General features: G+C 41.6%; 1 protein-coding gene across 1 annotated transcript in view; it reads left to right on the top strand.

Moving 5' to 3' along the window:
• LOC138833123 (golgin subfamily A member 5-like) overlaps positions 1 to 23,824 on the top strand; it is a 35,118-nt gene extending 11,294 nt beyond the window's left edge. Inside the window, exons 4-13 of the mRNA XM_070031469.1 lie at positions 429 to 648; positions 1,839 to 1,962; positions 4,515 to 4,718; positions 7,315 to 7,485; positions 9,617 to 9,745; positions 11,641 to 11,739; positions 15,471 to 15,696; positions 18,441 to 18,546; positions 20,739 to 20,802; positions 23,374 to 23,824. Coding sequence (XP_069887570.1) covers positions 429 to 648; positions 1,839 to 1,962; positions 4,515 to 4,718; positions 7,315 to 7,485; positions 9,617 to 9,745; positions 11,641 to 11,739; positions 15,471 to 15,696; positions 18,441 to 18,546; positions 20,739 to 20,802; positions 23,374 to 23,454 — 1,424 coding nt within the window. The 3' untranslated portion in view covers positions 23,455 to 23,824. The remainder of the gene's footprint in view (positions 1 to 428; positions 649 to 1,838; positions 1,963 to 4,514; positions 4,719 to 7,314; positions 7,486 to 9,616; positions 9,746 to 11,640; positions 11,740 to 15,470; positions 15,697 to 18,440; positions 18,547 to 20,738; positions 20,803 to 23,373) is intronic.
• The last annotated feature ends 3,444 nt before the right edge of the window (positions 23,825 to 27,268 follow it).

Below are 27,268 nucleotides of genomic sequence, written 5' to 3'. Positions count from 1 at the left end.
ACAAACTTAGCAATATAGACAGATTGTAGGCAGCCTGTGAGAAGCATACTTAATTGTCCTGTCATGTACTACATAATTCTTAGGCCTTATACATTGACCCCACGGCAAGAGTGTAACTTTGATTTTGATTGTCATTCTTGCTCTTGTGTCTATTAGCATTTCATCAATTCACTAGCTGTTTTAGTTTTGTTAACATTGCTATCTCCTAATTTTGACTCCTGGTGTTTATGGCGTATGTCCAGAAAAACAACACTGTGTGTTAGGGCTTCATGCCTCTTGTTAACTTTAGTATAGGTGTTAGAGTTGGCCTTGAAAAGTGGGTGTCCCAGTGGTAAAAATGAAGGTATTTTGGCAGTACCAGAATGTATGTGTGCTGTGAAAAAGATATGTTTGATTTTGCTTGTGTAAAGAAGTTTTATTTTTTACAGAATTAAACAAAGCAAGGGCAAGAGTTGAAAAATGGAATGCTGACCATTCCATGAGTGACCGGAGAACTCGAGAACTCCAAGCCCAGGTCGATGACTTGGCGGAAGCGGTGGCTGCAAAGGATTCCCAGCTGGCTGTCTTGAAGGTTAGACTCCAGGAGGCTGACCAGCTGCTGAGAACCCGCACTGAAGCCCTGGAATCCTTGCAGAGCGAAAAGTCTCGGTAGGTAATTCTATCAATAATGACAGCATGAGCTAAATGGCTCTCTCTTTCCAGTACAAGAAATGGTAATGGGGGGCAGGGGAATGGGTGAGAATGTTGAAAGGGGTGACATTGATCAAGATGCATTGTATTTATAAACTGTTGTAGTGTGCCCTCACTTGTGAAAATTTAGCTTTTTGGAATTTACAAGAGAGAAAATCTCTTAGGGCAATGTCAGAAATGTATATGATTAAAATGGACTCATCATTTGAGTCTTGAAATGCAAGTTAAGCAAATTCTGAATTTGAGGGTATTTGAAGAACCTAATCTTCAGTATATGGTATGTGCTTATATATGGAATCCTAAAGATTAAATTCCATTAGAAAGGAAAAAGAGGGGCTGGGAAGGTGGCTCAGTGGTAGAGCGCTTGCCTTGCATTCATGAGGCCCTGGGTTCAATTCCTCAGCACCACATAAGCAGAAAAAAGCCAGAAGTGGTGCTGTGGCTCCAGTGGTAGGGCGCTAGCTTTGAACTGAAGAGCTGAGGGACAGCGCCCAGGCCTGGCGTTCAGGCCCCATGACCGGACCCAAAAAACAAAAACAAAACAAAACAAAACAAAAGAAAAAGATTTCTTTTTTTTTTTTTTTTTGGGGTCCGGTCATGGGGCCTGAACTCCGGGCCTGGGCGCTGTCCCTCAGCTCTTCAGCTCAAGGCTAGTGCTCTACCACTTGAGCCACAGCGCCACTTCCGGCTTTTTTCTTTTTGCTTATGTGGTGCTAAGGAATCAAACCCAGGGCCTCATGCATGCAAGGCAAGCACTCTACCACTGAGCTACCTTCCCAGCCCCAAAGATTTCTTTTTTTAAATTATTTTTTATTGTGATTAAGTGATGACATAAATTAGTATTGTGAGATAGTGATACATAGTTAAAGTCACAAATATTCATGAGGCAAATTGTCATTATCATGATCTATAAAATTTGTGAAATCTATGAGCTTTGACAATACAACTATTTCTTCCACATCCGGTGGTATGTACATTTCTTGCCTTTTGCTTAGTGTTAGCTGTTCCCTGGAAAAAGATTTCTTTAAGAATGTTTTAGATGAGTTATCTTTTTTGTGCTTGATTAACACTGAGTCCTGAAAATGAGTCCAACTCATCACTTGTGCCCTGTGGAAACCCATTGTTTAACATGTTTCATTTTCTTTTAGAATAGTGCAGGATCACAATGAGGGTAGCAGCCTACAGAACCAAGCTCTGCAAACTCTGCAAGAGAGACTGCATGAAGCGGATGCCACTCTGAAGAGAGAGCAAGAGAGCTACAAGCAAATGCAGGTTAGAGCATTCAATTGTCAATATTTGATAAGGACGAGTGATTGTCTACTCTTCCATAACATATCCTTAAGTAAAATTGTGCAGTGCATTTCAGAGGATTCTCTTTCTGTAACCAAAATCGAAATAAATTGAAAAATTAGCTTGATCCTTGCTAAAAATATTTAATTTTGTGTTTGAATGAATTATAATTAAAATAGCTAATATTCGTTAGAGATGCATGTTTCCCTGTCTCTGGTTGTACATCAACCATTACTATTAGTTGAGTAAATGGTGGAATAGGGTCATCTTCATTATTCTCTTCAGTATTTTTCTAATTCATTTATTGCAGTAGGAAATTGAATATAATATTTAGCATTTTATTCCTAAATGAATTATTATATCTAGTTCAGCCTCAGTCCAGGCTGTATAATAGCTGTATAATACTTTCTGATGTCTAGTTCCCACTCTCAGAGAGTCTATTTCCATTGCATGTGGCAGCACTCAGGCATTGACTTATTAGTAGTTCTACAGGACTCACAGGTATACCCACTGAGCAGCAGGATTGGGTATCTCAACAGGTAAAAAATAGTTCAGCCCTAAAAATAAATGTTAGGTTCAAGCCCCATGACCAACCAAAAAAAAAAAAAAGTTAGGTTATATGGTTTTTCTTTTATTGTTCTGAAATTTTTAATATTTTTAAAATTTATGTATCATTATTATTGCTGGTCCTAGGGCTTGTGTTCAAGAGTAGGACTCTACCACTTGAACCACAGCACCACTTCCAGCTTTTTCTGAGTAGTTTATTGGAGTAAAAGTCTCACAGACTTTCCTCTCCTTACTGGCTTTGAACTGCAGTCCTCAGATCTCAGCCTCTTGAGTGGCTAGGATTATAGATGTAAGCTATTGGTACCCAGCTTTGTTTGTTAATTTCTATTTACTATATTTAAAATACAGTTGAGCAGCCCTAATCTATTTATACCCTAAATCTGAATTTCCTCAAAATCCAAAACTACTTCTATACTTCAGATGAACAAAATTATATATGATTATCTTTAGGTTATATATATATATAAAAGGAATTTCACTGGACTTGGGTCCCTCCCCTCAGATATCTTAGTATGAGTATGCAAATACTCCAAAATTAAAAGCTCCAGAATCTGAAACATTCTGGTGCCAGGTGTTTTAAGCTTGTACTATCTCAACATTTCAATAGTAAGAATTATTAATGAGATTTTTTTTTTTTTAATGATGACTTTTTTTTGGTATTGCGACTTGAAGGACCTGGCCTTCTTTTCTTTTTTCTCTTTTTTCTTTTTCTTTTTTTGCCAGTTTTGGGGCTTGAACTCAGGGCCTGGGCTCTGTCCCTGAGCCTCTGTGGGTTCGAAGCTAGGGCTCTACCACTTGAGCCATAGCACTACTTCTGGCCTTTATGTTTATGTGGTACTGAGGAATCAAACCTAGGGCTTCATGCATGCTAGGCAGGAATTCTACCACAGAGCCACGTTCCCAGCCCCCTGGCCTTCTTGATTTGCTTTTTTTTGTTGTTCTTTTGTTTTTTTGTTTTTGGGTCCGGTCGTGGGGCTTGAACTCTGGGCTTCAGCACTATCCCTCAGCTCTTCAGCTCAAGGCTAGCGCTCTACCACCTGAGCCACAGCGCCACTTCTGGCTTTTTTTCTTTTTGCTTATATGGTGCTGAGGAATCGAACCCAGGGCCTCAGGCATGCAAGGCAAGCGCTCTACCACTAAGCCACCTTCCCAGCCCTTGATTTGCTTTTTTGCTCAAGGTTGGCTTCCATCTTTTTTCTGGTTAACTGAAGAGGAAAGTCTCATGGACTTTTCTGGTTAGGCTGGCTTTGAACCGTGATCCTCATCTCTCAGCTTCTTGAATAGGTAGGATTACAGGCAGGAGCCAGCTTGCACATTGATTTTTTTTTTTTTTTTTTTTTTTTTTGTCAGTCATGGGCCCAAACTCTGGGCCTGGGCACGGTCCTTCAGCTCTTCAGCTCAAGACTAGCACTCTACCACTTGAGCCAAAGTGCCACTTCTGACTTTTTCTACTTATGTGGTGCTGAGGAATCAAACCCAGGGCCTTATGCATGCAAGGCAAACACTCTACCACTGAGCCATCTTCCCAGCCCCACATTGATTCTTTAAAACATGATAAACTTTGTACTTTAGAACACATTTTAATTCAGTCAATAAATTTTCTTCAGGGAATACTTGCTTTATATTTAGTTTTCATAAAATCTACGGAACAAGCCGGGCACTGGTGGCTCATGCCTATAATCCTAGCTACTAAGAAGGCTGAGTTATGAGGATCACGATTGAAAGCCAGCCTGGACAGGAAAGTCCATGAGACTCTTATCTTCAACTAACCACCAGAAAACTGAAGTGGTACTGTGGTTCAAATGGTAGAGCACTGGCCTTGAGCTGAAGAGCTGAGGGACAGCACCCAGGCCCAGAGTTCAAGCCCCATGACCAACCAAAAAAAAGTTGGTTTTTGGATCTAATAATTAATCCCAATGTAAATACTAAATAACATAAGATTTGCTGTTAATACTTACATTTCACAGAGTGAGTTTGCTGCACGCCTTAATAAAATGGAAGTGGAACGTCAGAATTTGGCAGAAGCAGTTACTGTGGCAGAAAGAAAATACTCTGATGAGAAGAAGAAAGTTGATGAGCTACAGCAGCAAGTGAAGCTTCATAAATCGAACCTGGAGTCTTCTAAGCAGGAATTAGTTGACTATAAGCAAAAAGCTACCAGAATACTCCAGGTAAGAAGGACATGGTCACTTTTGAAGGTTCAGATGTGCTGAATAACTGAGAGAACACTTTGTTGTTGTTTTTTTTTGACAGTTGTGGGGCTTGAACTCTGGGCCTGGGTGCTGTCCTTCATCTCTTCAGCTCAAAACTAGCACTCTACCTCTTGAGCCATAGCTCTACTTCCTGTTTTTTGGTGGTTTATATGAGATAAGAGTCTCATAGACTTTTCTGCCCGGGCTGGGTTTGAACCATGATTCTTAGATCTCAGCCTCCTGAGTAGCAAGGATTACAGGTGTGAGCCACCAGTGCCCGGCAAGATAATACTTTCTGTAGCTACCAAACATAATTGCCAAACACAAATTATTCTACTTAGAAATTTTATAAAAAGGACAAAATGTGTTTTGGTTCTACCACTTTAAAAAAGTTATTCTTAGCCAGGGGCCAGTGGCTCAACCCTGTAATCCTCGCTACTCAGGAGGCTGAGATCTGAGGATTGAGGTTCAAAGACAGCCCTGTCAGAGACTCTTTTTTTTTTTTTTTTTTTGGTTGGTCGTGGGACTTAAACTCTGGGCTTGGGCTCTGTCTCTGCGCTCTTCAACTCAAGGCAAGCTCTCTACCTCTTGAGCCACAGCACCACTTCGGTTTTCGAGTGGTTTTTATTGGAGATAAGAGTCTCGTGGACTTTCCTGCCCGGGCTGGCTTTGAACTGATCCTCAGATCTCAGCCTCCAGAGTAGGTAGGATTACAGGCATGATCCACCGACGCCCGGCTGGCAGAGACTCTTAGCTCCAGTTAACTCCCAAAAAAATAAAGTGGCACTGTAGCTCAAGTGGTAGAGCACTGGCCTTGAACTGAAGAGCTGAAGGACAGCACCCAAGCCCAGAGTTCAATACCCAGGACTGACAAAAAAAGAAAAAAAGTTCTTCTTCCACTGCCTAACTCAGCTCTTCTGAGTATTAGGTACTATCAGGCTGGTTTGTCCTGGCTTATTCTCTGTTGAAATTTTCAAAGCAATTTATCTAGGTGTCAACCAACTCTTTTCCTTCTCTTAGCTCTCTTTGATGTAGTGACCTTAACTCTGCTTTTGCTAAAAAACAAAAAAGGATTGCAGTCACCCAGTGCCATCCTCAACTTCTCATTCCTTTGCTTCTCATACCAAAGAAAACATATGCTTTCTTCCTTTTTTCTAGGAAATCTTTTCTGCCTGTGCATTGAACATTAGCTTTATAGTGCTGCCAGATAAACTCTCCTAACATGTATCTCTGGTCATATCAATGCCCTGTCCATCTTTCTACCTTTTGGTAATTTGTTTTTAGGGTAGAAGAAAGCCTGATGTCTGGGGCCCTTATAAATTGGCCCAAACATACTACCTAATCTATATCTCATAGTACTTTGCTGTGCTGTGACGTTTTTTGCTTGACCCTTCGTCTCTCCATACTTTTTTTTTTTTTTTTTTGCCAGTCCTGGGGCTTGAACTTTGGGCCTGGTTGCCTCTTCTTTTTGAGCTTCTTTTTGCTCAAGGCTGGTGCTCTACCACAGCGCCACTTCTGGCTCTTTTTTTTTTTTTGGTCAGTAGTGGGGCTTGAACTCTAGGCCTGGGTGCTATCCCTCAGCTCTTCAGCTCAAGGCAAGTGCTCCACCACTTGAGCCACAGCGACACTTCCACTTTTAGCTCTTTTAAGAAGTTTGAGATAAGAGTCTCACAGACTTTCTTGCCTGGGCTGGCTTTGAAGTGTGTTCCTCAGATCTCAGCCTCCTAAGTAGCTAGCATTATAGGTATAAGCTACCAGTGCCCAGCACTCTCTATACTTTAAAAAAAAAAAAAAAACAGCCATGGGGCTGGGAAGGTAGCTCAGTGGTAGAGTGCTTGCCTTGCATGCATGAGGCCCTGAGTTCGATTCCTTAGCACCACATAAGCCAAAAAGAAAAAAAAGCTGGAAGTGGCGCTGTGGCTCAAATGGTAGAGCGCTAGCCTTGAGCTGAAGAGCTGAGGGACAGCGCCCAGGCCCAGAGTTCAGGCTCCACGACCGGACCCAAAAAAAACCCAAAAAAACAAAAACAAACAAAAAAAAAACAGCCATGGCTCAAAGCCAGCATAAATACTGTCTTTCAAATGAAGCCTTTTTATCCCCAAAAGTAGTTTTTCTTGCTCAGGACTCTACAGTAATCTGACTATATCCTCTCAATATTTCAGTTTATTGCCTTCTGTATATTTGTAATTTCCCTTTTAGTTTATGAAGCAGGGGTTATGATCTGGAGTAAGAAATGTCTTTATTATATAGAATACTTATGAGAACTCTTAAATAGGAACCTAATCAGAGCACTTAAGTCTAAGAGCATTATTCATCAGATATCTATTGTATTTTCATCCTTATGGTGTTAATAATCTGTAGATTTGCTAGAATGTTTCCATAGTGGGTTAGTTTCTATAGGGGGATGACATTCAATATTCAAGCTAGCTGGGGGGGGGGGGTAATATCACAATGGTATTGCATGCTTAGCATGCATAAGGTCCTCAGTTTGATCCCTAACTTAACCAGAAAAGTACACAGAAAATATTCAACTTAACTCTGCTTTGTTTAAACTTACTTCTTTGTTTCATAATAGTCTAAAGAAAAATTGATTAACAGCTTAAAGGAAGGCTCTGGTTTTGAAGGCCTAGAAAGCAGTACTGCTAATAGCATGGAGCTGGAAGAACTTCGGCATGAGAAGGAGATGCAAAAAGAGGAAATACAGAAATTGATGGGCCAGATACAGCAGCTCAGGTCTGAGCTGCAGGTAAGATTATTGTGACTCTGCTTCCCAGCCACTGCCCCTCACCTGTCAGCTTGATTTCTAATAGGTTCTGTATTAGTTGTGGGGAAGGACATTATTGAAGTAATATGTTCAACTGCTTCTGAAATATTTGTCACTATTTAGAAGTGAGTCTATAGCAGTAGGTTCCTTGTTCATTGGCTGACTTATTATAAAGGATTAAGAATCATAGGTTCATTCATTCAACAAATATTTAACTTGGTAAGTCTGCCTATGCTTAGTTACTATAGGGAGCCAGATAGAATCTGTATTGGTTCAGGACCACACACTCTGATGGTTAGGCACCAATTTGTGTTATTTATACAGCCAGAATGCTTGCAGATATTAGAATGGGCTCAGAGATAGTTTTTTGGGTTTTTTTTTTTTTTTTTGTTTTTTTTTTTTTTGGTTGGTTGTGGGGCTTGAACTCTGGGTGCTGTCCCTAAGCTCTTCAGCTCAAGGTTAGCACTCTACCACTTGAACCACAGAGACACTTAAGAGTTTTTTTTGGTGGTTTATTAGCAATAAGAGTCTCACAGATGGGCTGGGAAGGTGGCTCAGTGGTAGAGCGCTTGCCTTGCATGCCAGAGGCCCTGGGTCAATTCCTCAGCATCACATACACAAAAAGAAAAAAGCTGGAAGTGGCACTGTAGCTCAAGTGGTAGAGCGCTAGACTTGAGCTGAAGAGCTGAGGGACAGCACCCAGGCCCAGAGTTCAGGCCCCACGACCAGACCCAAAACAAACAAACAAACAAACAAAGAGTCTCACAGACTTTCTTGCCTGGGCTGGCTTTTGAACTGTGATCCTCAGATCTCAGCCTTCTGAGTAGCTAGGATTACAAGTATGAGTCTTTATGGATTCAGGATCACGCACTCTGATGGTTAAACACAAATTTGTGTTATTTGTACAACCAGAATGCTTGCAGATGTTAGAATGGGCTTAGGGATAGACTTTTTTTTTTTTTCCGGAAATGGGGCCTGAACTCTGGGCATGGGTGCTGTCCCTCAGCCCTTCAGCTTAAGGCTAGCGCTCTACCACTTGAGCCACAATGCCACTTCCAGCATTTTCTGCATATGTGGTGTTGAGAAATCAAACTCAGGGCCTCATGCATGCAAGGCAAGCACTCTACCACTGAACCACCTTTCCAGTCCCAGGGATAGACTTTTAATATAGCTTTATGTGTCATTTTGTAATTTATGGTTTGTATATAATTATAGTATTTAATATAAAAAATTGGCCATTTGGAGCTGGGAAGGTGGCTCAATGGTAGAGCGCTTGCCTTGCATGCCTGAGGCCCTGGATTCAATTCCTCAGCACCACATAAGCAAAAAGAAAAAGCCGGAAGTGGCGTTGTGGCTCAAGTGGTAGAGCACTAGCCTTGAGCTGAAGAGCTGAGGGACAGCGCCCAGGCCCAGAGTTCAGGCCCCACGACCGGACCCAAAAAAAAAAAAAAAAAAAGTATTGTCAGTAAGTCTTGAAAGATGGGAAAAGTTAGGATGTAAAGTAATGAGCCTTTTTTTTTTTTAACCAGTCCTGGGGCTTGAACTCAGGGCCTGGGCACTGTCCCTGAGCTTCTTTTGCTCAAGGCTGGCGCTCTACCACTTGAGCCACAGCATCACTTTTGGCTTTTTCTGTTTATGTGGTATTGAGGAATTGAACCTAGGGCTTCATATATACTAGGCAAGCACTCTACATCTAAGCCACCTTCCCAGCCCTGTAAGCCTTCTTCTTTTTTTAATCTGCCAGTCTTGGGGCTTGAACTCAGGGCCTGGACACTATCCCTAAGGTTCTTTGGCTCAAGGCTAGTGCTCTACCACTTGAGCTTGAGCTGTGGAGCCACTTCCAGCTTTTCCTCAGTAGTTTATTGGAGATATGAGTCTCACAGACTTTCCTGCCTAGGCTGGCTTTGGACTGCAATTCTCAGATCTCAGTCTCCTGAGTAGGTAGGATTACAGGAATGAGCCACTGGCACCCAACAGGCATGTACTTCTTACAGGTTAGAACTGAAACTGTTACCTTTTGGGATCTGTTGAGTCCAGATCTGTGCATAGTAGTTACTCAGTGTTGAACTGAATGGTTAGCCATTGCTTTCACATATAACATTCTTCTTTTCAGGATTTGGAGGCTCAGCAGGTTAGTGAAGCAGAATCAGCAAGAGAACAGTTACAAGACCTACAAGACCAGATAGCTGGACAGAAAGCATCAAAACAGGAACTGGAGACAGAATTGGACAGAATGAAACAGGTAAGGGATGAGATGGAGGATTCTGTCTTTTAGTTGTCCTTTGAAGAAACTTCCCAGGGAAGTCTATAAAGTGTGGGGTTAGTGGTAATGGTAGATGGGAAGCAGTCCATACTCTGATTTTGTTTAATAGATCAAAAATAGAGGCACAAATGGTGTAGTGACTTATCTAATATAAAGCTAATTAGAGAATAGTGTAAAACTCAGTATTCCTGTCTCAGCCCAGAATTCTTTCTATTACCCTGTGTCTGTATTTAAATCTTCTTGATAAGTTATGTATTTGTATCTGTCTAGAAAACTTTAAAACATACAATGTCAATTGATGATCATTCTTCTTTATTTCTTTCGTGCTGGTACTAGGACTTGAACTTGGAGCCTAGCACTGTCCCTGTATTTTGCTCAAGGCTGCTACTATACCACTTGAGCCACAGATCCATTCCTTCAGTTGATTTTCCTTTTTTTGCTGGTTCTGGGACTTGAACTCAGGGTCTGAATGCCATCTTTGAGCCTCTTTGTATTCAAGGCTAGCACTCTGTCACTTGAGCCACAGTGCCACTTCCTCTTTTTCTATTTATATGGTATTGAGGAATCGAACCTAGGGCTTCATGTGTGCTAGGCAAGCACTCTAGCACTAAGCCACATTCCCAGCACAGTGCGCATATTTTTTTCTATCGGTCATGGGGCTTGAACTCTGGGCCTGGCTACTGTCCCTGAGCTCTTCAGCTCTACCACTTGAGTCACAATACCACTTCTGGTTTTCTGGTGGTTAAATGGAGATAAGAGTCTCAGGGACTTTCCTGTCTAGCCTGGCTTTGCACCTCGATCCTCAGATCTCAGTTTCCTGAGTAGGTAGAATTACAGGTGTGAGCCACCGGCACCTGGAAGTGTCCATATTTTTAATGCAGCTTCTGGTTTTGTTTACTTGGTTTATAAATAAACTTCTTCCCATACTTCATTTTGTGTGTGTGTGTTTGCCAGTCTTATCCTTGAACTATTGACCTGGACTCTGTCCCGAAGGTTTTTTACTCAAGGCTAGTGCTCTACTGCTTGAACCACACTCTAGTCCTGGCTTTTTTTGGTGGTTTAATAGAGCAGGGCACTGGTGGCTCACACCTAAATCCTAACTGCTCAAAAGGCTGAGATCTGAAGATCGCAGGTCAAAGCCAGCCCGGGCAGGAAAGTCCATGAGACTCCTGCCCACACTGGCTTTGAACTTCAGTCCTCAGATCTTAGCCTCTTGAGTAGGTAGGATTACAGATGTGATCTACATGCACCTAGCTTTAAATTTGCTCTTAACCAATTAAAACCATAGTCATTTTTAAATTTTATTTTTATAAACAGCATATTGCTAAGAATACCAGTCTTCATATGTAGCGAGTATTTTCCCAATTTTTTTTTTTTGGGGGGGGGGTCTGGTCATGGGGCCTGAACTCTGGGCCTGGGCACTGTCCCTCAGCTCTTCAGTTCAAGGCTAGTGCTCTACCACTTGAGCCACAGTGCCACTTCCGGCTTTTTCTTTGTGCTTATGTGGTGCTGAGGAATCAAACCCAGGGCCTCAGGCATGCAAGGCAAGCACTCTACCACTGAGCCACCTTGAGCCCCTATTTTCCCAATTTATCATTATTATTAATAATCTTAATATATACCCGAGAATTTCTTCTCACTGCTGCAAGCTAAAAATACCTTGTGTTGATTTATCCTGTTCACAAATATCTCTAGGCCTGTGTCGCCACACCATGCTAAAGTTTTACCTTTTCCTCAGATCTCCTCATTTATTCATTCAGAGAACAGCATACTGGCTGAGTGACAAGTACTGGCGAGTACTATTCAAGGTACTAGACATGGTTCAGGGAGAATACACTTGATTTAGCATTCTTTATTCATGCCTCATTTTGTAGGAATTCCACTATATGGAAGATGATCTGTATCGAACCAAGAACACATTGCAAAGCAGAATCAAAGATCGAGAAGAAGAAATTCAAAAACTTAGGAACCAGGTAGGAATCAAGATGTACAATTTGGAAGAATATATTGTAGTAAAACATTTTTTTTAGCATGTATATTCTCCTTTTCTTGCTCTTATAACTCCTTTCACTTTCCTCCACCTGGTACTGGGGATTGAGCCCAGGGCTTCTTGTGCACACTTTTCCTCCCCCAATACCAAGGCTTGAACTTGGGGCCTTGTGCTTGCTGGTCTGACACTGTACTGCTGGAGCCATACCTCCAACCCAGCTTTTTGCTGGCTATTTTAGAGATGTTTTCTAGCAGACATTTCTGTATAGGCTGATTTTGAACCACAGTCCTCTGGATCTCAGTCTCCTCAAATAGCTAGGATTATAGGCATGAACCATCAGTACCTGACTTAAGCATCATTCATTTTTTAAAGCTACAATAAGGGGGGTGTGTGTCTGTGTGTGTGTGTGTGTGTGTGTGTGTGTGTGTGTGTGTGTGTGTGTGTGTGTGTGTGTGTGTGTGTGTGTGTGTGTGTGTGTGTGTGTGTGTGTGTGTGTGTGTGTGTGTGTGTGTGTGTGTGTGTGTGTGTGTGTGTGTGTGTGTGTGTGTGTGTGTGTGTGTGTGTGTGTGTGTGTGTGTGTGTGTGTGTGTGTGTGTGTCTCCCCAGTCCTGGGGCTTGAGCTCAGGGCCTGGGCTCTGTCCCTGAGCCTCTCTGTGCTCAAGGCTAGTGCTCTACTACTTGAGCCATAGTACCACTTCCAGCTTTTTTCTTTTAATGTGGTACTGAGGAATCAAACCCAGGGCTTCATGCATGCTAGGCAAGTATTCTACCACTAAGCTACATTCCCAGCCCCAAGACGTTATATTTTTATGAGTTCCAGTTATTTTCAGTCTGGCATAGAATTTTTTTCCTTTTTTTTTCCTTTTTTTGGGGGGTGGGGGGGGGTCGTTCGTGAGACCTGAACATTGGGCCTGGGTGCTGTCCCTCAGCTCTTCAGCTCAAGGAAAGCACTCTACCACTGAGCCACCCCCAGCCCTGGTACAGAATTTTAATCTACTGCCATGTGAACATACATTTGCTCTGTGCTATGGCTTGCCTCTGCATATAAGTGATTTACCTATTGCCAGTCACCCAGAGTGTCATAGCTTCTGTCTTCATGTGATTGTACCAGTATCCAACAGTACTCTTTTCCCCAAGAACAGTCTAATGATTGGTAAAGTCTATTAATGGCTTACAGGATGCCAGTAAGTCACAAGTTCTTTTTCTAACTCTGAAATTGTAAATCTTACAGAAAAATAATAATGCCCCTATACTTTGGACCCAGGTTTATCACCGCCATTATCATTAACTAATGAATTCTTGCTTTCACCTACCTATGATCATTCATTGTCTTCTCTCTTTTTTTTTTGGGTCTGGTAGTGGGGCCTGAACTCTGGGCTTGGGCACTGTCCCTCAGCTCTTCAGCTCAAGGCTAGCGTTCTTACCACTTGAGCCACAGCGCCACTTCCGGCTTTTTTCTTTTTGCTTATGTGGTGCTGAGGAATCGAACCCAGGGCCTCAGGCATGCAAGGCAAGTGCTCTGCCACTGAGCCACTTTCCCAGCCCCTGTCTACTCTCTTTCTTGATGAATTGATTTAATATATAGAATTCATTAATCATTTAAATAATTTACATAAAAGATTATTATTATTCATTGTTTAGTTAGCTAATTTTTAATTTGAACCATAAAAGCTGATGCACTTAAGGTTTTAATGTTCTCAAACTTTTGACTAGTTGTCCATTATGTAAAAAAAATTAATATTTGGGATATGTTCACTTAAATGTTCATCTTTCCCACCTGTCTTCATTTTGCAAAGTGCTTAAAAAATGGTATGTGACTTGCCAGCAGGTCAAAGAAATGAAAACAAAAAGGAAAAAAAGAAAAACCACTGCTACTTTAATCCATAGGTAACATTAATACTTATTGAGTAGCTATGATATCTAAAATAATACGGTTTTTTTTTTGTTGTTGTTTAGTTTTAGTTTTGGTGCTGGGTTGAATCCAGGTGTATATGCTCTGCCTCTGACCCATAACCAAGCCTTGTGTTGTTTTAGTTAATCAAGGACTAGCCATAAAAGTGTGGATTAACCAGTAAAGGATTTGTATTAAAGATTTTTCATCTAATTAGAACTGAGAATAACCCTTTGTTTTATTAAAGGAAATTCACATCGTAGGGAAAACCTCACAAAGAAGCTAAGAGTTCTCCTGAGTGAATAAAGAAAAATTTGTACTTATCATGTTATTTTTAGGCCACCTGGGAGGACAGTTATTTTGTTAAAAAAAATAAGTTGCCAGTTTTGAATATCTTTTAAAACTTATTTTATGGGTGCTGGTGGCTCACACCTAGAATTCTAGCTACTCAGGAGGCTGAGATCTGAGGATCACAGTTTGAAGCCAGCCCCTGCAGGAAAGTTTATGAGATTCCTTATCTTCAATTAACCACTAGAAAATTGGAAGTGACACTGTAGTTCAAGTGGTAGAGTGTTAGCTCTGAGCAGAAGAGCTCAGGGGATAGCATCCAGGGCCAGAGTTCAAGCCCCACGACCAACCAAAAAAAACAAACTTATTTTATGAGAATAAATAAACATGAGGAAACATGCACCTTAATTATCCCTAGTTAAGAGTTATAAAATTAAGAAAAGCTAATTTGTGATAATACCTAGGAGGTTAATTACTCCTTTTGTAATATAGGATATATAAAACCATAGAAAAAATGATACATTGAGATTCATCAAAACTAAGGTTTTCTGCAATCAAAAGACATCAAGTCTTAGTGGCTTAGTGGTAGACTGCTTGCCTAGCATGTATGAAGCCCTGGGTTTGATTCCTGAGTACCACATACACAGGAAAAGGTGTAAGTGGCTCAAGTGGTAGGTAGAACACTAGTCTTGAGCAAAAGAAGCCCAGGGACATCGCCCAGGCCCTGAGTTCAAGCCCCACAACCAACCAAAAAAAAAATACATCACATATGGGCTTGTATGGTAGAATGCTTACCTAGCTTGTGCAAGACCTCTAGGGTTCAGTCTCCAGTACTATACAAACACACATGCACACACACACATCAGTGGAAAAAATGAAAGTCTCAGACTGGGAAAGAAAATGTATTATCTCCTATGTCACATTGTATTTTGAACTCAAAATCCTGCCTCAGTTGGACTCATAAATATGACCCACAATGCCCAGTCCTCTACTATATATTTTTTGTAACCGTATAATATGTATAATATATATAATATATAGAAATATAATATATAGATTTGTAACCATAATAAGAATTACTATTAATAATAAAAGGATACACAACCTTTTTTGTTGTTGTTGTTGGTCATGGGTCTTGAACTCTGGATCTGGGCACTGGCTCTCAGCTCTTCAGCTCAAGGCTTGTGCTCTACCACTTGAGCCACAGCACCACTTCCAGTTTTCTAGTAGTTAATTGGAGATAAGAGTCTCCTGCCTGGGCTGGCTTTGAACTGTGATCCTCAGATCTCAGCCTCTTGAGTAGCTAGGATTACAGGCGTGAGCCACTGGCACCCGGCTCTATTACATTTTTTAAGTGATTTGTGGTCCACTGTTAACAATTTGAAAATCTCTTTGTAGAAATGATTCTGAAAGAATCATTAGTAAGAGTTTTGTAAAAATTTGCTAATATCACAATTTGCTGAGGAAAATATATAATGTGAGTACAAGATGGCTTTCATTTTATGTAATTGTTTTGTGAACATTTTGTCCTTCAGCTTACCAATAAAACTTTAAGCAACAGCAGTCAATCTGAGCTAGAAAGTCGACTCCATCAGCTAACAGAGACCCTCATTCAGAAGCAGACCATGCTTGAGAGTCTGAGCACAGAAAAGAACTCCCTGGTCTTTCAACTGGAGCGCCTTGAACAGCAGATGCACTCTGCCTCCGCAAGCACTAGCAACGGCTCCTCCATCAACATGTCTGCAATTGACAATGGGGAAGGTAACCAAAGAGGGACACAGCAATGAAGCAGGCTTTTGACATATTGCTGAAACTTCATCTGGTAAAGATGTGAGACCCGGGTCATGGATAGTTAGTACATGACCGATTCAGACCTCACAGGTGTTGGACCTGAGTGTGGAGCAGAATTTCCTTTAATGACCTCCTATGAATAATTATGAGTACTGAAGCTAATGCATAATTTACAGACTTATCCATGCTCTATAACTTTGATAGAGAAATCTGTAGAATCCCAAAATGCATATTCAAAAAGTGTTTTATTATAAACATCAACAGATCCAATTTTTTTTTTTGTCTTAGAGCTTCAGAAAGTCCTTATCAAATCTCTCAGTACTCTGAAGATTTCTTTAAAATTAAAAAATTAGCTGGGCGCTGGTGGCTCGCACCTATAATCCTAGCTACACAGGAGGCTGAGACCTGAGGATCGTGGTTTGAAGCCAGTCTGGGCAGGAAAGTCTGTCAGACTCTTACCTCCAATTAATCACATAAAAAGCCAGACATGGCAGTGTGGCTCAAGTAGAAGAATATTAGCCTTGAGCAAAAGGACCCCAATGACAGCACCCAGACCCAGAGTTCAAGCCCCAGGACTGGCACAAAAAACTGAAAGTGGCACTGTGACTCAAAGTGGTAGAGTGCTAGCTTTGAGCAAAGAGCTCAGAGACAGCATCTTGGCCACGGTTCAAGCCCCAGGACCACCCCCCCCCCAAAAAAAAAACTAGAAGATGTCAGGTATGGAGATGAAACTGTAAGCAATATAGTCAAGGAAAATGGAACCTTACTAAAGTTCCAAGGAAAGTAAAAAAAAAAAAAAAGGCCTACAGGAATATAGGAAAAACCTTCTAGGCTGCAAAAGAGCAGGTGCAAAGCCCCAAGACAAATGTGTTCTAGGATGATTCAGGAATATCAAGGAGGCTAGTTCAGCTGGATGGGTCTGGGGAGGCAAGAGTAGTGGAAGGTGAATTCAGAGATCTTGAGGTGTTTGTACAGACCTTTGTAAGGACTGTACTCTGAATGAGGTCGGAAGCCACTGAAGGTCATGAGAAGGGAAACTGATCTGACTTGCTATTTTTCAGGATGCCACTGCCGCTATGTCAACAATAGATTTGGTCTGGTGATGTGGTTCAGTGGTAGAGTGCTTGCCTAGCATGCAAGAGGCTTGGGTTAAATCCCTGCATTACTGTAATAACAATAATAGACTTCAGAGGACTAGGAGCAGAGACAAGGAGATGGGGAGGCCGCCATTGCATTAACTTATAGTGGGAATTGGGGATTGAAGGAAGGATTGATTTTAAAGGTCAGATGATAGAATTTACTAGCAGATTGGATGTGAAGTTTGAAAGCATAAAGAAGGATTTGGAAGCCAAGTGCTGGTAACTCATGCCTGTAATCCTAGCTACTCTGGAGGCTGAGATCTGAGGATTGCAGTTCAAAGCCATCCCAGGCAGGAAAGTTTGTGAGACTCTTAGCTCCAATTAATTAAGAGAAAACTGGAAGTGACGCTGTGGCTCAAAGTGGTGGAGTGCTAGCCTTGAGCAAAAGAACTCAGGAACAGCAACCAGGTTCCAAGTTCAAGTCCCATGACTGACCAAAAAAAAAGGGGATTTAGACCGTGTTGTCACAGAATAGGACAAGGAAGTACAAGGACAGGAAGGCTGCCAGTGAGTGAAAACCCAGAATCATAATACTAGATGAGCCGTAATCTAAGTGTGAGTTGTCCATTGTGCAGGAGAATGAAGTATGTATTCATTGTGGGAGCTGAGCAGAAGCCCAGCCTCAATCCTGTTGGCACGGTAACAAAGGTTATTAGTGTCAACTTCCACCAACACTAGGTATTTGCAATTGTGGTACATTTTTCTACACTAGAAATAGTTTTCATTTTATGATTTTTTTTTTCTGGTTGTGGGGCTTGAACTCAGAGCCTGGCTATTGTCCCTGAGCTCTTTGCTCAAGGCTAGCACCATACCATTTTGAGCCACAGCTCCACTTCCAGTTTTTGAGTGGTTAATTTGAGAGAAGAGTCATTCTGCCCAGGCTGTCTTTGAACTGTGATCCTCAGCTCTCAGCCTCCTGAGAATCTAGGATTGCAGGCATGAGCCACCAGCACCCAGCTGATTATTTTTTTGTCAGTCATGGGTCTTGAACTCTGGGCCTGGATGCTGTCGCTCAACTCTTCAGCTCAAGGCTAGTGCCCTACTACTTGATCCACAGCACTATTTCTGGTTTTCTGGTGGTTACATGGAGATAAAAGTGTCATGAACTTTCTTTCCCAGGCTGGCTTTGAGCCGTGATCCTTAGATGTCAGCCTCCTGAGTAGCTAGGATTACAGGTGTGAGCCGCTGGTGCCTGGCTGATCTTTTACTTTTTGTGAAAATGGAAATATATAAATACCTCAGTAATCAAATTAAATTAGCTTTATGGTTTCATGTCCTTTGGTATAATGCTTACAAAGTTGGCCTTGATAATTCCTTCCACATGTAATAATATATTTTCAGTTCTAACTTCCTTTTTAAATTTTTTTTATTGTAAAAATGTTGTACAGAGGGGTTACAGTTACATGAGTAGGGTAATGAGTACATTTCATAGCTAGCATTGTTACCTCCTCTTTTATTTTCCCCCTACCATCAATTCCCTCCCTACCTCCCCAACTCCTCCTGCCCCCCTCAGTTCTAACTTTCTTAGAAAGTTGATTTAGTTGTCAGTACATTGATCTTTTTCTTATTTAATAGGGACACGGCTGCGAAATGTTCCTGTTCTTTTTAATGACACGGAAACTAATCTGGCAGGAATGTATGGAAAAGTTCGCAAAGCTGCTAGTTCCATTGACCAATTTAGGTAAGCAGTGCTGGTCAGAGTGAGTGATGAGCCGTAACTATTTTTATAACCGCTTCCCATTGGCAGAGCTGATGTTTGCAAGGACATTCAACTCACTTCATTTGTGATTTTCACTGCCATGAAATCGCTTCAAGAGGTCTACCAGTGCTTATGCTTTATCAAAGATAATGGATGCTAACTACTTCTCTTCTTCCTACAATTAAAACAAAAAACAAAATCCTCACTGAATCTCGTTGAGACTGCAGTCCCAGCACTTGGGTAGCTGAGGCAGGAGGATCAGTTGAGCTTAGGAGCTCAAGATCAGCCTGAGAAACCGCAAGATACCATAATTATTAAAAAAAAAAAAAAATGTTAGTCTTGAGGCTTGAACACAGGACCTAAGCACTGTCCCTGAACTCTTTTTGCTCAAGGCTAGTGCTCTACCACTTTGAGCCATAATACCACTTGGTTTTCTGGGGGTTAATTGGAGATGAGAATCTCATGGACTTTCCTGCCTGGGATGGCTTCAAACTATGATCTTCAGATCTCAGCCTTCTGAGTAGCTAGGATTACAGGCATACAGACATGAGCCACCAGGTCCGGCAAGATTCCATAATTTAAAAAAATTTTTTTTCATTGAGAAATTCTCTATCTCATATAGATGTGTTCATTGAAAGTCTTATCCCAGTAGCTTATCATGTGATTAGAAGAAAAGATGCTGCTATATATAACTGAACAGCACTCATTTTAATGTATAATATATAGAATTTATACTATTAACTTTCTAGTCTTATTGGGGGGCCGCAGGCAGTCATGGTAGTCATGGGAGGTTTGAACTAAGGGCCTTGTATGCTTTTGTTTTTTTCATATAGAGTCTCACATTGTTTCCTCAGGCAAACCTTACACGACGATCCTCCTACCTGTGCCTCCTGCATAGCTGGAATTACAAGCATGTGCTACCATTGCCAGAAACATATTGCTTTGATAAATTTCATGTGTAAATAACATACTATATACCATTTTTCTCTTAGTGTTTATAATTAAAACAGTTTTAATGAATATTACATAATACAGTAATGTTTTCCTACCCTTCTGTGCTGGACTAGCACTAAGATTCATGAAGCCACAGGACTAGGATGCTTCCAAATGAAGCTCATGAATCTCAGCTACAAATCATTTGCGTCGTGTGTATAGCGTCTTGTGTAGTACATTGTGCTGATGGCAGTAAGCAGAGCAGTGCATGAGTAGGGAGCGTGTTTCGAGATCATAGCTCTGGGTGTCACACTGCTTTTGTATTTGTCTGCACAAGTATTTGCTTGGGTAGCTGTGTCCTCTTGGAAGCAAGTATTCACACAAAAGCATCCACATTGACTGTTTACAAGTTAATGCCAACCACACTTTTTTCATTCTTAGGATTCATCTTTTCTGTAACTTCTTTAATTGTTAAAACAAAATTTATTTAGACAGGGTCCAGGTTTATCTCCTATAATTGTGACCACAGAATTAAGAGAAATGCCTTGCCAAGTGCTGGTAGCTCACACCTGTAATCCTACCTACTCAGGAGGCTGAGAACTGAGGATCACAGTTCAAACCCAGCCCGGGCAGGAAAGTCCAATTTTTTTTTTTTTTTTGGGGTCCGGTCGTGGGGCCTGAACTCTGGGCCTGGGTGCTGTCCCTCAGCTCTTCAGCTCAAGGCTAGCACTCTACCACTTGAGCCACAGTACCACTTCCGGCTTTTTTTTTCTTTTTGCTTATGTGGTGCTGAGGAATCGAACCCAGGGCCTCATGCATGCAAGGCAAGTGCTCTACCACTGAGGCACCTTCCCAGCCCCTGACCATGAGACTCTTATCTCGAATAAACGACTCAGAAAACCAGAAGTGGCTGTGGCTTAAGTGGTAGAGTGCTCGCCTTGAGCTGAAGAGCTGAGGGACAGTGCACAGGCCCAGAGTTCAAGCCCCACGACTGACGAAAAAAAAGAGAGAGAGAGAAATGCCCTATGCTTAAAGTTTAACAGCCCAAATAATGATAACACTGTTTACTGTGATCTTTCTGCATAGTTATTTTAAGTAATCATTTACAGTCTACTATAAAAAAAAATCATTCCTCTTTGGTAACATAGTTTAAATGAGTGACATTTTTAAAAACACTAGATAGTAACAAGGGAAGATTTGTTTTGAGTGTAATTCCTCTCTCTTCCCCACCCATTTGCCAGTATTCGTCTGGGAATTTTTCTCCGAAGATACCCCATAGCACGAGTGTTTGTAATTATATATATGGTAAGTAGACTTGTTCAAAATACTGCTGCATCTGATTTTAGCTTTTCTCTCTTTCTCTCTCTGTCTCTGTCTCTCTCTCTCTCTCTCCCTTTCTTTTTTTTGGTGCCAATCCTGGGGCTTGAACTCAGGGCCTGGGTGCTGTCCCGGAGCTTCTTTTGCTCACAGCTAACACTCCACCACTTGAGCCACAGTTCCACTTTCAGCTTTTTCTATTTATGTGGTACTGAGGAATCGAACTCAGGACTTCATGCATGCTAGGCAAGCACTCTACCACTAAGCCACATTCTCAGCCCTTTTAGCTAGTTTTTTGTTGTTTTTTGTTGCTTGAACTCTGGGCATGGGTGCTATCCCTGAGGTCTTCAGCTACACAAGCACTCTACACTTGAGCCACAGCACCACTTCTGGTTTTCTGGTGGTTAATTGGAGATAAGAGTCTCATAGACTTTCCTGCCCGGGCTGGCTTTGCACCTCGAACCTCAGATCTCAGCCTCTTGAGTAGCTAGGATTACAGGTGTGAGCCACCAGTGCCTGGCCTCTTTAGCTAGTCTTTAAGACTGCTATTCTTACTGTTTTTAGCAGTCAAATTTGAAAGAGGATAGAATGTTCATGTAAAGGTAAAGAAGTTTCTTCCTACCACTGTGACATAAGGTTTTTTTGAAAATCACGAGTATTGAACTGTAAGGATATGGCTCTTCTTTTTTATTTTTATTTTTTGCCAGTCCTGGGGCTTAAACTGAGGGCCTGGGCACTGCTCCTGAGCTTCTTTTGCTTAAGGCTAGCACTTTACCACTTGAGCTACAGTACCATTTCTGGCTTTTTCTGTTTATGTGGTAGAGGAATCAAACCCAGGGCTTTATTCACGCAGTCTATCACTAAGCCATACTCCAAGCCTGATAAGACTCTTATTGAGTTTATAACACAATAATTATAAATGCAATTACACTATAACATAATAAATTACATGTATTTTTCAAGATTGTTCAGTTTTTTTTTTTACTTTTAGTTCAAAGCCAGCTTGGATAGGAAAGTCCATGAGACTCTGATCTCCAATAAAAACCACTAGAAACCCAGAAATGACGCTGTGGCTCAAGAGATGGAGCACTTGCCTTGAGCTGAAGAGTGCAGGGACAGTACCCAGGCCCCCAGAGTTCAAGCCCCACAACCGACAAAAAAAAAAAAAAAAAGGTTCCCATGGCTAATGACCCAGATTATTCTGGTTTTCTCCCATGTTTGAAACCTCTTTCCATGTTCCTGTCCTGGATCCTCCTCATGATTTATGATGTTGTGGCATATAGATTTCACTACTGGACTTCTCTCATCTCCTTATCAACTGTAGATGACCTCCTCTACAAATACGACTCTAAATAACAAATTTGTAATCATTGACAGTAAACCCAGGACCTCTTGTCTCCTGCAGAGGCTATTTACCAGTGAACTATATTAGATCAAATACAGCTAGGCCAAAGTAAATAATAATCCCCCTGAAACTGTCTTGTCTGACCATCCTTCCTAAATTATCACTTCTCATTTTTTTCCCACTAATTACAAATGCTGATTTCAGTTCTAACCCTCCAAAAAAATTTTTTTAAAGAGGGTAAAATTCATAATTGACCATATTTCCTTAAAATAGATTGTAAGTTCATTACATCTGGAATATAAATTGTTTTAAGGCTTTTCCTACAAATAAAATTAGCCTTAGTGCAGTTTGTTACCTCCAATGATAAAAATACAATACTAAACAAATCTCTATATTGACATACAGTTGCTTTAGTTACTTTCATATTTTGCTTTAGTTTCTTAAGGCATTTCAGTGATGCTTTGTGATTTGTGTTCTTCTAGGTTCCTTAGCAAAAACAGTTGAAGAAGTGTAGGCATTGTTCTGTGTGTCCTGTGCCTAAAAAGCACCCTCCCTCCCCCATGCATATACCATGTGCTGTGTGGGTCTGCAGAGTGGTTGGGTTGGATTTAGTGGGGCTGTTCCTTCAGGAGAAACAGAAACCTGCTTGAAATTTCTCTGTGATCCACTAGAGGGAAGAATTACTCCACTAAAAAAGTTTCTATAACTGGAGGATGGGGAGAACAAAATAAAGAATGGGTCAGAAAGAATTCAGACCAGGGACTGAGTTCTTAGGCCGGTGTCGGCAGTGACAGGTACAGACCGGGGAGGTCTGGGTGATGGGCCTTCTCAGTGTTGCAGCATCACCCTGGGGGGTACCAATACCACACCCCACTCCTGTTGAGAATACTTTCCATCTCTTCTTCACCAGAGCCTGTCTACATGCCCTCAAATACCACAAAGCCTTGCAGCCAACTCCCGTCTGTAGGGATTCTAATCAAGGCACCATATTATTTGTAAAGCATACACTGAGCATTCTGGAGCTATAGCAACTCCTTACACTGAGCTTACTTCATTGTTCATTTGTCCCTTCACCATCCAGTAAACATGGACTGAGCCCCACCTATATTTCAGATCTGAGACAAGACATGTTTCCTACCCTCTGAGACTGCAAGCAGGGCTTTTGGTAAAGACAGATTTACTGGTAATCCATGAATTGTCTTTCCTTTCTTTAGGCTTTGCTGCACCTTTGGGTCATGATTGTCCTATTGACTTACACACCAGAAATGCACCATGACCAACCATATGGCAGATGAACTGAGCCAGACTGAATGAGTGGTTGTCTTTTCTGGACCTGGGGTTGGCACAGAGGCCAGGTGCCTAAACTGCTGAGAACGGTGTCCAAGATGATTTTACCACTACAGCTTTTAACTTTTTTTTAAGTTATTATACAAGTGCTCTGCTACCTAGATCTTCCTCTTATTTCCTTCAAATGGTAAGAGTTTCTAAAACACAACAATTTAACAAGCTTGACTCTGAGTCCAGCAGTCCTGAAATATACAGAGAGATCCTGGGGTGTTCACCTCTGTAAAGACCTTCCTGAATTTTAAGTGACACTGATTATGGGTTGTAATCAGGGAAACGAATTGTATTTAGTGATAAAAATAAAAAGATTCTTTTTTGATACTTCAGTTTGCTTTGTATTTTCATATTTAACTTTGCAAATAGAGATTTAATTTTCACATGTTAAAGGCCTGATTGGTGTAAATATTTTTATAAGTACATAAATAAAATTTATTATATATGTTTATCTTTTAATGCTTTTTCATCCCCATTAAGCAAGACTTTTCCAGAAGGTCTTTTGTGAGAGGGGCAGTGCTTGGAGGCCAACAGTGTTTTGTGGCAGCCCTCATTCCCCTACAACCCCTTGTGGTCTCCCCTGGTTTCTGTCACATACATGCCGTCACATTCCTGTGACAGAATTCCCTGCTTCTCTTCTCCAGCCTGTACCTGCTCATGGCAGCCATGGCCACTACTTGTAGAACTTAGGACTACAACACAGAGTTATTACAGCCTTATCCTTTGAAAAGATGTTTTCAGTTAGTCCAGTGCAACCCCCTGTTTTGCCTTCCTTTTCATTTTTGCACCTAGATTCTTAAGTTGTTCTGTCACTTGGGTCCTGGTGGTCTCTTCATAGGTAATACCATATATATACATTGGCTCCCTATGAAGAGGAGATGGGGTGCCGATGACTCATGCCTGTAATCCTAGCTACTCAGGAGGCTGAGATCTGAGGATCTCAGTGGAAAGCCAGCCCGGGCAGGAAAGTCTGTGAGACTCTTACTCCAATAAACCACCAGAAAACAGGAAGTGGCGTTGTAGCTCAAGTGGTAGAGCGCTGCCTTGAGCTGAAGAGCTGAGGGACAGCCCGCCCAGGCCCAGAGTTCAAGCCCTTCAACCGACCCCCCCCAAAAAAAAAAATCTGTAGAATTACTTTAATGGAGCTGGGCACCAGTGGCTCACGCCTGTAATCCTAGCTACTCAGGAGGCTGAAATCTGAGGATCTCAGTTCAAAGCCAGCCTGGACAGGAAAGTCTGTGAGACTCTTATCTCCAATAAGCCACTAGAAAACCTGAAGTGGTGCTGTGGCTCAAACGGTAGAATGCTAGCCTTGAGCTGAAGAGCACAGGATAGCGCCCAAGCCCAGAGTTCAAGCCCCAGGACCACCAAAAAAAAAGATGAGATGGTTTTGATGCAGTACTTAAGTACCTAGCTGAAAACCTGACAGTTTCTGTTTGTTTTTGTTTTTGTTTTTTGATGGTCATGGGGCTTGAACACAGGACCTGCGCACTGTCCCTCAGCTCTTCAGCTCTTCAGCTCAAGGCAAGCACTCTATCACTTGAGCCACAGCACCACTTCCAGTTTTCTGATGGTTTATTGGAGATAAGAGTCTCATGGATATTCCTGCCCAGACTGGCTTTGAACTGTGATCCTCATATCTCAGCCTCCCGAGTTGCCAGGATTACAGGCATGAGCCACCAGTGCCCGTCCAGTTTGTTTTTTTTATAGATTAACTTTTTTTTTTTTTTTTTTGGTTGTGGGGCTTGAACTCTGGGCCTGGGCGCTGTCCCCTCAGCTCTTCAGCTCAAGGCTAATGCTCTACCACTGGAGCCAAAGCGCCACTTCTGGCTTTTTTTGCTTATGTGGTGCTGAGTAATCGAACCCAGGGCCTCATGCATGCAAGGCGAGCACTCTACCACTGAGCCACCTTCCCAGCCCCGGTTTCTGTTTTTAATGATGTTGCCATCATGACTTTAATCAACATATAAGACATACAAAACTTTTTAAAATTTTAGTATATTCTAGGATGTGTATGTTCTTATTTCTCCTAATCAGATAAAGTTGTAAAGGTCATATTGAGTATGTTTAGACTTTTTGCACTTGATATGAGTGAGAGAGTCAGAAAGTTCCAAATGATACAAAAATAAATATTAGTAAATTGATGTAGAGATACACTCTTAAGTCTATATAGGGTTTGCGGTGATTCACTTCTTAGCTCACCATAGTCTGAGCTATGAAGTCAGATCTGATCTCTAGCAGGATAAAGTAAGACTTTAGACTTGTTAGTGTACTTTAAAGATTTTTTTTCTCTCCTAATTTGGAAACCTTTCTGGAAAATGATTTGAACCAGGTTACAAACTTAACATGGAAAAGAGCACATGTTTCATCCTTGTGTACTGCCAGATCTCCAGCTCCGGACTCCTCCTGGCTGCTTGTTGAGATGTCTGTAAATCTTTTGTTCAGTCTTCTGCATTCTAAGCTTTGGAAATAATTTAAGTAAGAGTTTCAGGAGTTCTTTTTCTGTAGTAATCGAAACCTTTGAATTTTAGTTTCCTTACTCTTGATTACGCAAACTAGAATTTGTAAAGGGTTACCATTCACCTACCCTGAGACAGAGGAAGTTGCCGGAGGGCCCATTGTGTCCTGCCTAGCCAAGTGTGTGTACTTAAAGGCGTTTCAAAAGGATACATGAAGTTGTGCTATTTTTAGGTGGCAGTTGGAAAGTAAGATTAAAGTTTCCTTCTCTAGGTATTATAGATATGGTGCTTTGTGAAAAACTACAGTTTCTGCTGCTCCAGAAAATTCAACCGGGGGCCAGGTGAGTACTGGGAAAAGCTGGGAAGGGCCTCTGGGTTTGGGGAGAGACAGAAGGAAAGAGCAGGTGAAGCCTTGAGGGGCCCACTGAGAAAAGCAGCCGAAGGGCAGAATCATTTCAGTTCGTGGTTTCAGGCTACATACCAGAAGGTGTGGCAGGGCAGACAGCTCATATCGTGGTGGACAAGTAAAAGGATACAGAAAGGGCAGCGAGCAAGTAGCTTGCCCCACCTCCTACCTTTTACCACCTCCCATTAAAGCCACCATCTAATGAATCTGGGAAGAGATTTAGTCATTGCCCCAGAACCCATGTGCTGGCAATGAGCCTGTGGGTGACATTTCATATCCAAACCATAATGCCACATTAATGTGTTTGAACATTCAGACCAGCTGTTTGGTCTCCACATTCAACATTAATTATTTGTCTTTGTTCAAGTCAAGGACAAATAAACAAGTAAAGCCTTTATGTCTGAAGATCAACAGCTCCTTTCCTTTGATTAACCATCTTAACACAGTCATGCAATCAACTTGTGGTGTTTTGGGCTATTTCTGATCCATTGAGGGGAAAGGGGTGCTATTTAGCTACTGTCATGTCCCAGTGTACAGACATATAGATGGCCTAGGGCTGATCTCTGTTGTACTTTACAGACTGAGTTGAGTACAGCATGAAGCTCATGCACTAGCTTCTTATACCTTCACTTCATGTCTGTTTTGTTCACACAGTCCATCTGAGTCCTAAAACCAGAGCAAGGAAGAGAAACCCACTAGCCAGTATGTCAAAAGGCATGTGGAAGTAAATTGGGCAATGTGGCTGGGCTTATCTAAGAAGGAAAAGTGTAAGAATGTAAAATACCACAGCATGGGCTAGAGATGCAGGTCAGAAGTCCAGCCTTTGCCTGGCAAAACAAGACTGAAAATAATACTAAATTACCAACAGAGATGTTCATAGGTGTTCATAGTTATCTGGTTCAATCA

This window comes from Dipodomys merriami, unplaced genomic scaffold (genome assembly GCF_024711535.1).
Source record: "Dipodomys merriami isolate MVZ:Mamm:240054 unplaced genomic scaffold, mDipMer1.0.p SCAF_200, whole genome shotgun sequence".
In the NCBI taxonomy this organism is placed as follows: Eukaryota; Metazoa; Chordata; class Mammalia; order Rodentia; family Heteromyidae; genus Dipodomys; species Dipodomys merriami.
The sequence above is the reverse complement of the archived record's forward strand: the minus strand, read 5'-3'. Positions and strand labels throughout refer to the sequence as shown.